The 16,939-nt window shown below is 39.9% G+C and overlaps 1 protein-coding gene across 7 annotated transcripts in view; it reads left to right on the forward strand.

Annotated features, from left to right (window-relative positions):
• The first annotated feature begins 12,584 nt into the window (after window positions 1-12,584).
• The window catches only part of AHI1 (Abelson helper integration site 1), an 83,868-nt gene continuing 79,513 nt past the window's right edge, over window positions 12,585-16,939 (forward strand). For 4 of the 7 annotated variants that reach the window (XM_021540648.2, XM_021540652.2, XM_077782201.1 and 1 more), the window contains exons 1-3: window positions 12,585-12,652; window positions 15,054-15,089; window positions 16,703-16,774. In XM_021540648.2, coding sequence (XP_021396323.2) covers window positions 16,765-16,774 — 10 coding nt within the window. In that variant the 5' untranslated portion in view covers window positions 12,585-12,652; window positions 15,054-15,089; window positions 16,703-16,764. Of the gene's footprint in view, window positions 12,653-13,156; window positions 14,634-15,053; window positions 15,090-16,702; window positions 16,775-16,939 lie in introns of those variants that run through there. The other 3 variants (XM_077782199.1, XM_021540649.2, XM_021540650.2) reach the window with 3 other exon arrangements.

Here is a 16,939-nt window from a genome sequence, read left to right on the forward strand (position 1 = left end):
CACTGCTGGATCATGCAATTAAATCTTCTGCAACTGGAGGCCGAAAGTTTGCAGAATTATGAATTGCTTCTAAAAACTAATGAGGCTGTCCACTTCTGCATCATCCTGCCTGCTTTAAGTAAAAGTTACACTGTATTGAGGGCTTGGAATAAAGCTTGGAGTGCAGGGGTAAATATGTGAGAGAGGCATGAGCATGAGAACCAGACTAACTTATATTTTACTGATTATGTGAAAAATTTAAAGCTGATTCTGCTTGTGGTCCTATACAGTTTTTCTCTGGTTGGATAGTATAATACCATGCTATTTGGTTGTTTTCTGTGCTTGAATCTGTTTAATGCAACTTGTGAACAACAGCAAAGCATGGGATATCTGTAGAGGCTTGGGATATCACTGATGTTAGTCCAGGGAAACAAAGCAGATGGGCCAAGGAGAGGAGCTGATTGGAGCTGGACTCAGCTCAGGGAAACATTTGAACGGTGTCAGGGAGAATGGGTTGGATATAATGCAATCACATGTGGGATCAGGCTTATCATGTATTAGGACCAGTTACTCATTGGGAAAGAAGGGTAAAACAAAGGAGCAGAACACCAAGTAGGCTTTACTAGCTAGTAGGCTTTTGAGAGGTATTCAAGCCTGGTTTAACTCCACATTTTTAACGATCAACCTCATTTTCAATTCTAGATCCAGATCCTGGTTTGCCTCTCTCCTGCTCTATAACCCCTGACTCCCTGGCTACAAACAGCATCTGCTCACCAATCTCTGCTTCCTTCCCATCAGATATTATGACACAGTTGGTCTTTTCCTTACTCCAGTGCAAAATTGCTTTTCTGCTGAGCCCTGCCCTCTCCAGCATCTTTGATACCTTCCCCATTTTCCTGTATTTCCCATTTCCACTGAGGTAGTCAGTGGGTTACTGTGCTATGGTGCACATCTGGTGGTAAAAGTCTAAGAAAAGAAACTGTGTAAGTGGGTAAGTGCATTTGTTTCTGCTGCATGGAGAGGTTTGAAAGGCTGTGAGTCTTAACTGAGTTTGTAAAACTCATCAATAAACACAATGTGTTAGAGATTTAAATCAGATTAGATTTTCCTACTGGTTTTCAAAACCAAAGAAGCTAAATGTGGTACCCAAAGGTTTGTTACCACAAGTCTAGGAGAGTTTGGGAAAATCTCCATGCATCAGGTCAGCAAACTCTTTTGCAATCTTTCCTCATGTTAAAAGTCTATATATACTCCTTCACAATATGCCTAGCTGTTGCCAGTTCTAGGCTTGGCTCTGATTCTTCTCTCAATCTCATTGTCTCAAGTCTGATTAAAATGGACCTACATTGGTGTGAGTGCTCTGAAGAAAGCAAAGAACACTCATTGCCATTTCATTCAATGCAGATTTGAAGAAATCTTATTAATCTCTGTCTAAATTAATCTGATCCTGGAAAACTGGACTTGAGGATACTGTTAGCAATTGCTCCTGGTACAAAAACAGCCATTCTGTATGTTTTGCACAAGAAAATGACAAAACAGAGGTGTCTTTTATCTGCCACACTGGCATTCCTCACTGTTGTCTTGTGACAAGGATGTGACTTGTCAAGGCATTATGTTTGACAGGATCCTTGTAAACTGCTGATTTATCCTTTTGTGTCTTTCCTTCTTTCCTCTTTCCCCTCATAGATTCACACAGTATCTAAATCTCTCTCCAGTTCTAATCTTGTGGTGTTTGTTCTCATTTATTTGATCACTGTGAGGATCACCCATAGGTGGAAGTTTATCAGATCTTATTTCAGAGTCAGGGTACACTGGTTAGCACAATGGTTAAAATATAAACAGTAGGAGGCTTTTTAAATAGAAGTTGACCCTTGAAATTGGGTTTACTGTAAGTTCAGAAAAATACCCCCCAAAAGTAATTGCAAAAAATGTCAGAACACAGAGCACATTTTTAAAAAATAAATTCCCTTAAACATAAATTCTCTAGATTTCAAAATCAGGAAACGTCAGAAAACAGACACTGAGATATCACTTACTTGCTAGGAGGAAAGAATCAAAGGAAAAATTTCATTATCTTTAAATATCTTCAAAGGAAGGGAAAATTTCAAAAGGCATCTCTAAGGTACTGCACATCCACAAGACTGGGATGAACATGAAGTAAAGGAGTTCATGTAATTGCTCCAAATAGTAAAGCCATGGCATAGAGCCATGAGCAGCTGGGAAATAAGGAAGGTACTTCTACTTTCTTTTCAAATGCCAACAGAAAAAGTAACAAAAGTAAGACTTATATAGCCCAGATCCACAGAGCCAGAGGGGTCTTCGGGCAGCAACCCCAGATGGATAATGTGGATGGCTTCTAACAGCAGGTGCTGCTGAACGTAAGGTAGGGAGGGGTTCTAGAGGAGGAAAGGTAGCCAAGTTAAAAATAAATTCTGTACTTGCTCTGCCCATGAAAGAACACAGAGGGTAGAACATCTGGTAGATAAACTCATTTCTGGCCACAGATGCTAATGGATCTAAGGTAAGGAAAATGACAACAAGGAGATACAGAGAAGATGTTTCTCCACTAGTGAAAGCTTCTGTCTCTAAAACATTAATTTGTTCTGGCTGCTGCCAAACGTAAGAAACCAGAAGAATAAAGTCAGACAAATGAGAAGCAAGAAGTGAGCCGAGTGTCACCTTTATAGCAGAAAGATCTAAAAAATTAATTAGTACAATTTCTGTATTGCTGAAAAAGTATCTGGAAATACAGGGACTGTGCATTTACCTTCAACAGAGGTGTGCAGAGCATTAAAGCCATAGAGAATCTAACAGCCAGAACTTAGCACACAGTGTGCTCTAAGTCTTTGCACGTGAGGGACAACTGCATCATACTGCTGCTAGACAAGAGAGTAAAATCATTCTTCATTTCCTAGACAGAGAACATCAGAGAAACCACAGCTAAGCTAAAGAATTACGGACAGCAGAGGGATTGTGCAGCTTTGAGTCCTGCTTGATTATCCCAGCCCATAACATCCAGCACTAGCACTGCTTTGGAAAGTGGTTCAGCAAAAATGCTATGGTGATCTGCTGTAGCCTGCTACATGTTTCTGTCAGGGGGAGCACATGTCCTGCACCCAAACTTGTCCTTCCTTGATTTTGTTATTCTCCTGCTGTACTGCTGTCACCACCCTGCCTAAAGAGTGCTACCCACTCTTTACACGTGGAGCTGCAAAACACAAACAGAGAAGCAGCACGTAATAGGGCCTGAAATGCAATACATATGTCTGATTTTCTTTTTAGTTCTGCTCTTCTTGGGACAGTCTGTAAGAAAGTGAGAATCCTTTTGTATTCAGGCTCCTCAAAGACTGGGGCACACCGGGTCATTGCTGCAGTTCCTTGTGATTAGCAGGCAAGCAGTTCCTGTCCCTGCTGTTCCAAGTCACAGGACTCAGCTGTGAGCTGTGCTCTGGAGCCCATGCAGAGGGAGGGTTGTTGAACTCTTATCAGTCCTTCCTCTGACACCTAATGGTGCAACTTAACTCTTTCACCACTCTGCTCAAAATGTTTAGAGTCACTGGGGAATCCTTGGATGAGGGTAAGGACAATTTGGCAGCAGAATGTGGAAGAGAAAATGAAGAAAAGAAGCATAACTATCATTCCATTTCTGGTTAGAAAAGCAGACAACAGACTGTGTGGAGAAATTTTGCATTTTACCCAACAGTTGTTCAAGCGCTTCCAAAGACCCCTGCAAATACCTACTATTTTCAAGGTGCTATTCTGGTCTTTTTCTACACACTTGGGCAGTTTTATACAATGATCAATGCTGCAGTGTTTTGCTAACTGATGATTCCAGTTAGTGATGAAATCAGCTGTCTAGAAACATCACTGAAATAAGATGAATGTTTATAGTTCTTTACTTTTCTGACAGTTTCAGAAAAGAGGGACAAGCCACCTCCAATTTCCACACAAAGTGTATAATGAAATTTCCAAGTGCATTTTCTGCTTGTCACTTACATATAGGTTTATTTCCATGCTTATTCTTAGGTCATTAACTTGCATAAAGGAAGGATGTTCGAACCAATTTAATCTTATTTAAAGTAAGTGTTAAAAGGGTACGGCAAAAAATGATGTTAGTGCTCCATTCAGGGCTGTTTGGAACAGGATCAGTTCAAGACACTTGAGACACAGAGATTTTCAACAATATGTCAGCAAGGTGAGAATATTACCTTCAGTTTTAGTTTAATATTTTACAAATTGCATGTGTGTGTGTGGGCATGCATATGTGTGAGTGTATTTATGTGTGTGAATATAACCTACTATAACATCTTTGTTTACAACCAGTTAATAAAAATGTTAATACAAGTTCTAGCTTAATAGATTTTGTATAAAATTCCTCTATTCTTTAATGATTTTTATGTTCCTATGCAAAAAGACCTTGTCATTATTTTCCACTGCCTGCATTTGCTGAAGACAACATTAGAAAAATTGATTGGTTCTTTTTTTCTGACTCCTATGTAAACTCCCAAGTTGAAATTTTGTATTAGAAATAATGGAAATTTGCTGATCAGCTTTATTATTTGCTCCTGTTATATTTTAATTCAAAGCAAACTACTGAAAGATATGCCATTTACATGTGCTGTGTGTCCCAAAGACTGTAGCATAACATGTTCTATTTTTGGCATAGAAAATGCAGAAATATGAATCATCACAAACAGTGGGGTGGAAGGTGGATGAAAGTGGGGTAAAAATTTAAACAGCTGCTGTCACCAACTGGATTATCTTAATAAATTTTTCCAAGCTTGTTTTTCAAACTCCACAAGACCTTCCCTAGTTGCAGAGTATCCATTAGTCTTCTGATATTTTTTTAAGGTACCTTCTTGAAAAAAAAAAGCTTTTCTAGCACTCAGAAAGCTCTGAAGTGTTGCAGTTAGTTGTCTACAGGGTTAAGATACAGGAAAACAAAGAAATCTAGTGGAACTACATTTGAAAATGTGACAGAATAAGGACATACAGATCACCAAAGCAGACCCAGACAGATGAAATGAGAAGGACAGTACCTGTGTGCCAAGGATTCAGAGTCCCAGCTGATGACAAAGTGCTGTATGGTCCAAATTCCTACATTCTATGACAATATATTGACACAGTCCTAGTATTAAACTGTAAATATGATAAAAAGACTTATTCTTTAGGCACATCAAAGACTGAAAAATGCAGGAAATCTTGCCAGAAGTATCACCTGAATAGGTGCCTGAATTAGGACATATGACTGACAGTAAATCAAGAATTCCCAGACTGCTAGAGAACAGATAAAACTGCAACTATTTTCTCAGATGGAGAAAATAATGCAAGATATCCAGACTGTATTCTTACAAAAGCCAAAAAAAATATCCCAAGTCACAAAACGACACACAGAAAAGACTTAGATAACTGTGGAATCAAGTCAAAGAAGATTCACAGAATATTGCAAAGTGAAGGCCTGACAGTCTTTAGCTCCTGAGAACATCCTATAGCAAGAGTATGGGCTGTTAATGGGTCACACAGATTTCTAGGCAAGAAAACTAATTTCCAAATATGACGCCTAATAACATGAAAATTGTTATTCTGACAGTAACCCCAAAGTGCACTGAGGTACAGTGACAAAAGTGTCTGAAAAAAGTAGCCTGTTTTAAACTACAAAATCAATAGCCTTTGGTTTACATGAAACAGCAGCAGCATTTCAGTGACACAATGCTGTTCTGTCCATGGGGAGCTCACTGCACATCTGTCCTGCTGTGAGCTCTGCCCTACAGGCAGACTGTGCAAGGCCTCTGCAGGCAACAGCATCATCCGGGGGGGTAGATCCCCAGCAGGCACAGTTCAGCATCTGCTGGCAAAAGACAGTATCCAAAACAGAAATTTCCATCAGACTGTGCCTACAGGACCTGCAGAATGTCTCACAGGAACCAAAAGAAATAGGAACAATTTTTGGGCCTGGCCAGTTATTCCAGAGCATTGGTGCCAATGTTTTTTTAAAGAAGAGCACTTCTGGCAGAACTTTCAAAGACAACAGTGCAGAAAGCAGTAGGGGATAGAAAGCAAGTGCCAGATGGCAACAAGCCTTGTGTGTGCTCTGGGAAATGGTGTGCCCAACAGGTTATGAAAGCACCCAAATTTACTGAGCATGAAGCTTAAGAAAAGCCCTTGGGGCTGTAGTAGAACAGGAGGACTAGGCAGAGACAAACTAGTACTGTACCTGAGCAAGGGGAGCTGGTTTTGAATACACATTTCAGGCTTTTCTCTGACCTTGTCCCACTGTACAGTGAGAAACTCCACACTAAGGGCCACATGCTTGGAAAAGGTAGCCTGTTCTTATGGCCGTGGTGGGGATACAGAACTAAGGGGAGACTGAATGGGAGAGCAGGAGCTTGGAGAGTGGAACAATATTCAGGACTTGGAAAAAATCCAAGGAAAAGGTGCTGTCAAGGAAGACTGTTACAGAAGAGCTATTCAAAAGAAATTGATGAATGGGTCAGAATGGAAGGCATAAATAATTGATGAAGATTATTAAGGAGTAAGCAGAGAGTCTGCACATATTTTTTTTTAGCTGTAGCTTTTTAAAAAATCCCAAAATGAGTTTTCACAGAGCCTGATCTCCATAGGATTCTTTATAACAATAATAAAATACCTAAATACTAGATATAGATTTATAATATACTTTATATCAGGTGTTCAACAAGAAGACTTAAAAAATATAGATATCCTTGTTCAGACTTAGAGGTCCATTTCTATTGGGCAGGTGTAAACCTTTTTCATATGTAAGTCAATACATATTCTGTTTGGAAGTGGTATGTTTTTAAATTATACAGAGAAAACTAGAACAACAGTTAAACATTCTGGAATTAGCTTTGGTTACTGACTGGTAGTCTATGGGTCAGGTGTGTTTCTTTTGATTTTTGTTGCTGGTGGAACATGCCTCACTCAATTTCCTTTGGTCACCACAGTACTGCCTGAAATATGCTGGACTTTCCTGACACTTCCAGTGGTAATTATTTTCCATTGCTCTGGGCACCATCCAGGCCCGATTCCATGGCTCTGGGAGGCTTGACTAACCTTTGGTTGCTTCTTTCTCCATTTCCCTGCAGGTGAGTTAGCCTAGATTTGCATCGATTTGAACTCTTTCAAACTTAAGGTGTTTTCCAGACAAGCAAGATTTTGTGAAACCAAGGTTGAATTTTCCCAAAATATAGTTTATTTAGATGTAGGATTCTGTTTCTGCTCCCCCTCCATGCTAATTTTGTGACCAAGCTGCATGACATAGCAGGACTCTCCTTCCCACTGTTTAAATGCAAAAATGGTGTGTTGATTTTCCCATCCTAATAAACTTCAGAAGAAATCAAGCCTGTAGCATTTTTTTTGCTGTGATCATCAGAAGATAGGGAGTAGCTGCCACTATGTGGCAAGCTGAACAAAAAAGAGAAAAAAAGGAAAAAGTGCAATAAGAGAGAAGAAAAAGGTGAGATTTTATTTATAATTACTGTCTATGCTAGAGAAAAACACTTCTTAATAATGCTGATGATTTACACTAATATTCTTATATTTATTTTATAACATCAATTTTGTCACTAATGACATGAGAAGGGGAAGAAAGTACAGCAACAGTAAGATTTATGGTGAAACTCAGAAATAGGAAGAGGTTTTGTTCTTTTTTTTTTTTTTTCATATTCTATGGACGCACATACAAAGAAGAATCTTTGGCTTTGCCAAGAATATTCCAATGTGGAATATTAAAAAGGTGGGTAAGGCAAATGGGGTGGGAAGGGCATCCCTTGCATATAGCTCAGCAAAGCCAAGTGTGCTTGTGGGAGTTGGGACTGAATGAGGAGAGATAGAGTTATCTCCCTGGAAGCTGCAGGGATGAGGAATTGCCTCCTGCTGCAGCAAAGGCCAGTCAAAGACAACTGGGTATTCTCAACCCTCAGCACAGGTGGAGTGAGAGCTGGGCACCAGGACACCACTGGGTTGATTTTAAATGCTAGACTGTGAACAAGATTTGTGAGCAACAGAGCTATTAAATTATTTCCCAAGTTAAAAAATGGCCACTGTTTGCTGACAATAGTGATTCTCACTCAATATGTCAGTGGAAGCAGGGAAATAAATGAACCTTAATAAAATACTGGAGAATAAAATATCCCAGTGAGATAAACAGTAATGTTTAAAAAGATAGGCTTGAAGACTTTAAAAAAAAAAGAGTTATAAGAACATGTTGAAGGACTACAAACTAAAGTCTCCAAACAGACTTGATTAAAAAACCAAGCCTTTAGAAGAAAGAAAAGATATCTGATGAACCTCATCAACAATTACATTCTGAAACAAAACAAGTACATTTCAAAGAATAAATACCTTTCTGAAAAAAAGAGATTTTGGAAATTAGTCTACAAATAAATATTGTTAAACACAGGATATGATAGGTATATTCAGGGGATCTGTTGCTGTTTATTAAAGCTTATTGCATAGTTAATAAACAACACGAAAGGAAAATAATTAAAACATATGCAAAGATGCACTAACCGTACAAGGGGAACAATTGTATTTTGAAAAGTTAAAAAAGCAACAATGCTACACTTAGTTACAGACAAATTCTAGCTCCAATATCCAATGCTTTCAGAACACTTCACAAAAACTAGACTTAATGCCATGTGCTGTTACACTACCACCCTGTGGAAAAGTACCTGAAGTGTCCTGAGAGCACAAAGGTTTTCCAAATGATAAAATGCTTTCAAAAAGACTTAGAATTCTTGTTCTGACGACAGAAAAACTGAGATTTATAGAGATAATAGATACTTAGCTATACCTCAGGAGACGCTGTTCAAGAAACACTCATAGAGAAGACAATGAAATTTGTCTTCCGAGGGTTTGTGACCTCATTGTCTGGACACACAATTTGAACCTATGGCTTCTGAAACCTAGTTTTCTGTCAGTGAAATAAAATGAGGTTACCTTCTTTTCCTCCTGTTGCAAAGTAAATAGACATTCTAGTACGTTAAACATATTGAAATATGAGGGACTGTTCACGTGACACTCCTAATAACTTCAGCCAATTTAAAATGGAAAATAAAATTAGTTTTTAAAAATTTAGGAGTGTTACATTCCCTGTTAATACCAGATCCCTAGGATTGTGCCACTTCATAATTCCAGCCTTGCTTCAAGTCTCTGCACTAATATGATGACTAAGACTTGATTTCCTTAAAACATTTTAAAGTCTTAAACTGAAAACATGATCAAAAAAGGAAGAAGAAACCAGGTTTCTTTAAATGTTTTGCTGAATTTTAATGTAAGATTTTTTTTGCTTTGGGCCTATAAATAAAAACTGTAGTAGGCTGTGAAAAAACTTTTCTGTATTACAGAATTATAGCTTTGGGAGAACTGCCACTCACAAGAAGTTGATAATACACAACCAAAATAAAATCCGTGGTCACAATTGGTTTTGTATCTACCCTGGAGAGAACTTTGTGAAGGTAAATGTGGCTCAACAAAGTCAGTGAGGATAAAGAACATTCTTCTGAGAACTCTTTTCTGAGAAAGGACTGCTTACTTGCCCCCATGAACTAAGGGCACCCACTTCAGGACTAGGAGACAAGTCAAGGACAGAACTAAGAACTAACAGGGAAAGCTTTTCAGTTCAAAGACTTGCAGATCTCTGAGAAGCAGCCACAGAAATTTAGACTGCCAAATAAACACCTACAGGCATTTCTACTGCCAGTATTGAGGCACACCAACTTTCCAGCATAGTTATTTCTTATGACTTGCATTTAAACCACTAGAAATTTAGCATGCAAAATGCAATCATCTCAGGATGCAGAACATATTGCAGAATTGTTTTCTATTAAAGAAATTGATTATTGGCTTTAAAGTTTTGACCCTTCTTTTTTTTTACCAATGTAATATATGTAAATTTCTTCTTTCTGTTGTCCCAACTCAAGCTTCACCTTATGTCAAATTAGATTGTTTGCTCAGAATACCAAATAGCAGAAACCCTATTATGTTTTGCTATCAAGAGAAAATAACCCACTGATGAGTTAAACAATTAACTTCTGCCAACATATCACTGCACAGTTAGCATTCTCTGAGTTATCCAGCCCCAGATCGTTTCCATTTTGTACACTCGAGTGACACCTCGAGGCTGTCCCTGCATGTGACAGATTTTACCTTTTGCTGAAAGGTGGGCTCTGACAAGAACCTTGATCCATTCTTCATCGTCCTGGAATTCCTGCGAGAGTTTCAGAATGCATCTGGTATCTTCAAACTGTTCACCTGTAACCCACAATGTCACTTTAGTTCGTGTCCCTTTCTACTTCCCACACATCCCAAATGTAAGATAATGGAAAGCTTTCTCTGTACAAGCCCCTGCAACTGAAATACCAGGTGAACACAGGGAACACATGCTTTTGAAGCCATTGAAAAACTCCATGCACACATGTTCAATTTTTTTCAAAAGTCTTGGTTTTCTGCTTCTAGCAGCATAGGAATTGCACACTTGTCTCTGCTTATGAACAGGATATGTTGTGTTTGGAGTATGCTTTCTTTCCTTTGGTGTCTGTTCCACAGGCCATCGAAGTACAGACAAAACTCATCCTGTTATTTTAGGGGCTGTACAGGTTCCCCTGCATTCTTTAGGTGCTCCTGACTTGCATTGCTTTTGCAATAATGAGCAAAGTCCAAATATTTTTTTTAAATTTCACAGTCAGGAAATGGAAAAAAAATATTTGTGACACTGACACAGGAATACACATTGCAACATCTTTAGCTGTAATGAAAGTGTGATCAGCAGCCTCAGGAACTGCTTAGCATCAGCAGGTCATGTTTTGCACTATGCAAAGTACATCAGAAGAACTGTAAGACATAGGACATTGTAAGAAGTAACATGAGGTGAAAAAGTCTTCTTTACATCAGCATGTCAATCCTTGGCTTACAGTAGCTTTCTATATGGAACATTCTTAACTCCAGAATAGTAATTTTTAACTAGTCCAGGATGAAAGGAACAAATTTAACATAGACTTGTTCTATCTATTATTTATGAGTAAGAACTGCAGCATTGTCATCTGCCTCTACCCCCCAAAAACCCAACTAAAAAAGTCAGCTAAAGAGGTTAGATTTATTCTCCCCTGGCACGGAAACTGGCCTTGACCACTACTTGCTTATAGATCTCAGATGGCACAAATACCTCATGTTTGTCAAAGGTGTAATGATCACAGAAATCTTAAAGACATTCTTTTGAAGCAACTGCTCCTGGAAACTTGGCACAAACTTTTGGTAGTAATAGAAAACCTGTGGATGTCTCCTGCCAGGCTTACTTAGAAGGCTTTATAGCTTTATTACTGCTGGTCAAATTAGACAATATCAAATCCGCTTTCCATGTCAATGATTAAAAATGACTGGTTTTGAGTTTGCCACAACTGAGCCTCTCAGATGCCAGGAAGTTAGTTAGAAAGGAAACATCTATCTGGATTTCTGATCCAATCTCTTGTTCAATGCAAGGCCAACCTGAAAGCGAGTCCAGGTTGTTCAAGGCCATTATTTCATGGACTTTGGGGCACTACGAAGGACAGGGAGATAAAGAATGGAGATTCACTAAGGATAAAGGGAAGCACACGAATGCTGAGGAGTTGGTTTATGTTTGTTATGCCAAGGCAACCCAGGAGACCTGCCTAACAAAACCAGAAATATCCCTACCTATCAGTTGAGTGCACGTAAGCTTTTGAGAAAGCAGAGGACAGGTAAGTACAAAAAGAGACATTAGTGACTGTCAATAACAACACATAAGGAAAGAACAGGCAAGCCAGGTTTCAGAAGGTCATTCTTTAGGAAGCCAGTGTAATTCATTGACAGAATTTGAGGGATGCAATGCTTGGGAACTATGTCACAAACTCAGCATCACAAGCATTTGCTCACCTCTAGTTTCTGAAAATTGCTATCAAACGAAGGCTAATTTTATTCAACTTTACTTCTGAAAAAAAACTAACCATGTTCATGGAAAACCTTGCACTGATTTCTCAAATCTTCCAGTGCAGGAGGAACCTTTGACATCTATAGTTTTAATCATTTTTTACACAGAATAATTGAATATACAGGCTTTCAATGACAAAAATGCTCAAGTTTATTAGGTAATTATCCCTGAGAGGGAAGAAAAATATCCCCCAAAGAACTGCTTAAATCAACTATTAAATCAGGCAACAAACAGAAGTTCTCCAGTATCTGCATAGCTGGAGGACATAAATTTGTGCTACTATTTGCAGAAAGCTTATGTGCATTCCAAACGCTTGTCACTCGCCCTCCTGAGCCCAACAGAGCCCATTACCCAGGGACTTTATTCTTCGCCAAGCTACTTTTGTTAGTCTGAACTCCGAGAGCTAATACGTAGTTTCGACAGTTTTGTTTTTTTTTTAATGGACGATGAAATACCCGTGCGAGGGCTCCCGTTTCTAATGCTTTTCATAGCTGTTTGTTTGTTTTTGGTTTGGTTTGTTTTTCCCCGTTCCCCGCGCCCCCAGCGCGCCGTTTCCCTGGCAGCCGGGATTGTTTTGGGCGGAACCACCCGCGCGGCGCTGCGGAGGGGGAGCGGGGCCAAGGAAGAGCGCACTGGCGGAGGGAAGGGGGAGGCGGGGCGGCCGCCGCCGGGCCACGTCGCGGCCGCGGCGGGAGCGGACGGGGCCGGGTGAGTGCTGCCCTCGGCGGGCAGCGGGGCCGCGCCCCGGGCCGGGCCCCGCCGCTCGTCGCAGCGCACGGCCCCGGGGGCGGGTAGCGCTGGGTAACGCCTCCCCGCCGCTGCTCCCTCCCCCGGCTCCCCTGCCCGCCCCGGGGCGGGGGGCTCAGCCTGGGGCTGGGCACGGCCGCGGCCGTTGGCGCGCGCGGGCGGGGAGCGGGAGCGGGATCGGGATCTGGGCCGGGGCCGGGCTGGGAGCGGGATAGGGGCGGGATCGGGATCGGGGCTGGGCTGGGAGCGGGAGCAGGGGCGGGAGCGGGATCGGGCTGGGAGCGGGATAGGGGCGGGAGCGGGATCGGGCTGGGAGCGGGATCGGGGCTGGGAGCGGGATCGGGCCGGGCGGCGGCCAGCGCGGGCCGGGTGCGCGGGCGCGCTGCGGGAGGGAGCGGGAGCGGCTGGCGCAGCCGGCGAGCGTGCCCGGAGCGGCCCCGCAGTGCCGCTGTCGCCGGGCGGCACCGGCGGCCTAGAGCCGCCTCAGTGCTGTCGCTGTCCGCTCCCGGCGCGGAGGCACGGGCAGTGCCGCGGGATGCCCTAAGCCCGGATGGGTGTTCTTTCGCCTCCGCCACCCCACCCCCGCCTTTCCCGGGCTCTGTGGTTCACTGGGGTGACGTCCGTGGGCAGCTGCAGTGAACATACACAGTGCTTCTCCATGCCTGACACCCGGCTCCGAGGCGGGGATGCCTCCCTCGCATGCGGGGCGCGCATCTGGATGCGCATCACATCCTCGTTAAATAATTCCGTCGGTTAGTCCAGTTGTGGTGTGGGGCCGGAAAGTCCCTTTATATCTTTTAAATCTTCTTTCAGGCAAAGCAGAATGTCACATTGGAAATTCAAATACTTAATGCGGTCTCTTGTTAAGAACAGTTTTTAATAATTAGCATCTAAGATAAAGCAGAAAGTTAGCAAACAATAAAAGTCGTCTGTATTTCCTTACATAGAACTGAAGTCAGTAATTTTGCCATCAGAGTCTATTTGCAACTTTCTCTGCACCGAAGGTGCCAAATTTCTGGGGTAAAAACCGCAACCTAACAGTTCCTACGAAGCAAAAACTTTCTGGTATGTTACTATTAAAAAACTGAGGGCTGCACCAGCTTTTTAAAACATCTTTTCTTATTAGTATAAGGTTTTTACAGGCACATCTAAACTGGTAGAAAACTACTGCACTTTTACTAGGTTTTACATAGGTGTTTATTTCGTCTGTTGGTTTTCTGGACTTAAACACTGAATTTTCATTAATAAAACTAGATTGGTTTTTGATGTCAGATTTTTTCAATAGTGAGCAGGAACACATTCATCTCTGTAATTTTGCTGTATAATTCTGAGCTGAAGTTCTTTCACATCTCAGGAGTAATGGTCACTGCATGTTGCTTAATTAGATGCCTACTAGTAAAACCCAAGATTTCCCTCTGTGATATAAAAGATGAGAAATAAACAAGACCTGATGTTCTACTTGTTTACAGACACTGAAGTTTATGCTCACTTACTGCGACAAAAGAAAAACAAGGAATTTAGTTCAGGAAAATCCTAAGTGTGCAATTATATTTTGTCAGCTCAGTTTACTAAATAGTTATAATTGGGTAGGAAATTTTTTCACTTCCCATTGTTTAGTGCAAATTCTGTATGTGCTGCTCATAGTAATGTGAGTTTGATTTATATCTTTTATTAGTGGTCAGTAAAAGTGGGTTTTGTGTATGGTGACTATCGTGGCATGTTTAGCATAAAATCCCTGTATTACAGATGTAGAGTATAGCAACTCAATGAATATTGTAAAATACTGTGAAAAGAGCAAGAGGTTAATGTAGAATCACTTTATAAATAGAATATTGGAGAAGAACAAGCTAGGTTATTTTCAGGAAAGTATAGTAATTGTAAGTTTAGACTTTATGAATTTGTTTTGCTATTTTGTCATGCTGGCTGGAATGTCACTTTCCAGGTATGTGTTTTTGTCAGTCTTGGATTGTCTTATATTTACTAACATGGAAAAGATCCAATTTGATCAGGCAAAAATGCATTTTACAAAATTAATGATGGCTGAGCTTACTCAGACTGGGGCACAGTGGTTGCTGAACTTTGATATACAATTAAATCTCTCCTAAGGTGAGATTACACTAAGTAAACAGCCTTGTTCTTATCCTTGTTGATTAATGATCTATATTTACACAAGCCTGATAGTTGCTTTAAAGAAGCATGTCAAAGACTATGAAGCACTAAATTGGAAATGCCTATTAAACAATAGCACTGTCATGAGAGGACTTTATCGCTTAGTTTTATTGCCACAACAGGGTAGACACTGATTAAGTAAACAAACAGTTATGCATTCATTGGTGAATTTTGATAATTCTTCATTTTACAGGGCATGCTTGTAAACATGAGGCGACCCTAGCCTTTGGTAAGATGTTTGTTCCATTATAATAAAAAAATATGTAAGACTAGTATTTTAACCAACCTATGGGTTATTTAACCTTTGACCAGAAACTTATTACTTAGACTACTTAAATAGAATAGTACTATTCTAGAATAGAATAGTACTTAGACTAGATATGCACTTATTCCATTTTGCTTTTGTGTACTATATTGTCTCATATTTTTTGCTTTAAGAGCCCTTCAGTATTTAATTTCTTATTTCTAATTAGTTTTAGAGGGCTTGTTGAAATTATTCAGCTAATTATAAGATACTTTTCCATGTTTCTGTGGTCTTTAGTCAGTGATTAAAGTGATAGAATCTGTTGTATTTTTTAAATTTATTTAGTTTTCTGCTCTTCTAAATTATGTGCTTTCTAGCCAATTGTGAATTGACTATTTGGAAAGCAGCACTTAGTAACTGTAGTACTTTTGAAATGGCCATTAAATTTAACCAGGTATAAATTGCAAAAGCAGTTTTGTTTTTCAATGGTATTTTCTCTTTTAATTTATTGTAAGAAGTGTTATTTTTAACAGTTACTGGTTTAGGTGAGACAGTAGAGCTTTGCTGTCAGGAGTCAGAACATGTTTTAGATAGTGAAAATATTGCAACCTCATCATTGTCATTTCAGACATAGTTTGGGTGAGCGTTAAGTGGCTTGGACCAAAATGGTGTGAGAATAATGCAACCACACATCGTGACAGTGTTTAATGCTGTGTGCAGTTTGCTGGGATCAGTGCAGTCTGGGTGTGTGGTGAATGTGAGTTACTGGTGCCTAACAAAGGCTGTACCTAAGGAGAACTTGGAGCTGTTACCTGGTGGGCTGTGGGGGACATAGGTACCAGAGTTCCCTGCATGGAAGGCTAAGGGGAGCATCACACCTTCATGGGAACCGACTCTTCATTAGTTCTGCTGTTTACAAAACAGCTCTTTGTATTAAAGTTTTTTGTAGAACAGTCTGAATTTTCTTGATGAAAAGATAAACCTGTGTGATATTTTTATTTGCCTTCAAGCTTTGTTTGGATTGCATTTGCAGGCTTTTTTCCACAACCAGGAGGGCCTAACATTTTTTTTTTTCTTTAGAGAAGTGAGTTTCATGTAGTTGCTTGTCTGTTTTATAAAAGTACAAATGCTTTATATAAACATAAATATGTAGGGATTTGTAATAAAGTTAGATTTGCTAGCAGATACTAACCTTTGTATTGAAAACTATCAGCCAGCTTCCTCAGTGATGCTGTCAGGAGAGGAATCTGATTAGAATGGCTTCAACATAAATGGTTTCATGGGTCATTATTATTTAAATAAACTGTTGGGTTTTTTAGAAGGCTGGAGGACTGAAGTCCTGAATAATTTGGCTACCACCCAGAAATAGCCAAATAGCTAATTAAATTACTGTAATGTTGTTTCTTACTTACCCTCAAGTAATAAGTATCAGAGCTGGGATTTGATAGCAGAAAATTTCTAATAATTTAGACAATAGGGAAATACTTTTTTCTAAATAAAATGTAGTCATCCCTAATACTAATTAGCACAAATTTAATTATTAACTTGAAGTCTATGGACCACTTATGTTAATGACAGTTGTTAAATACTTTAAATAGAATGGTGAATTCTGAGGAAGAAACATCTGTTGTCTTGAGCCACTTCTAACTGAAGACTGAAAATGCGAGCAGGTAAGGATGCTTTGTGTTTGATTTTTTTGTACATATTTTATAGTTAGAACTAGGTGCAAATGATAGAAGTTATTTCTGTCCTATATAAATCCTTAATGCTCCATTGTCACCTTTTTGAATTCATGATTATGGCTAATTTTCAAAGTGGTTGTTTTTTTTATTTTA

This window comes from Lonchura striata, chromosome 3 (assembly GCF_046129695.1).
Source record: "Lonchura striata isolate bLonStr1 chromosome 3, bLonStr1.mat, whole genome shotgun sequence".
Taxonomy (NCBI): domain Eukaryota; kingdom Metazoa; phylum Chordata; class Aves; order Passeriformes; family Estrildidae; genus Lonchura; species Lonchura striata.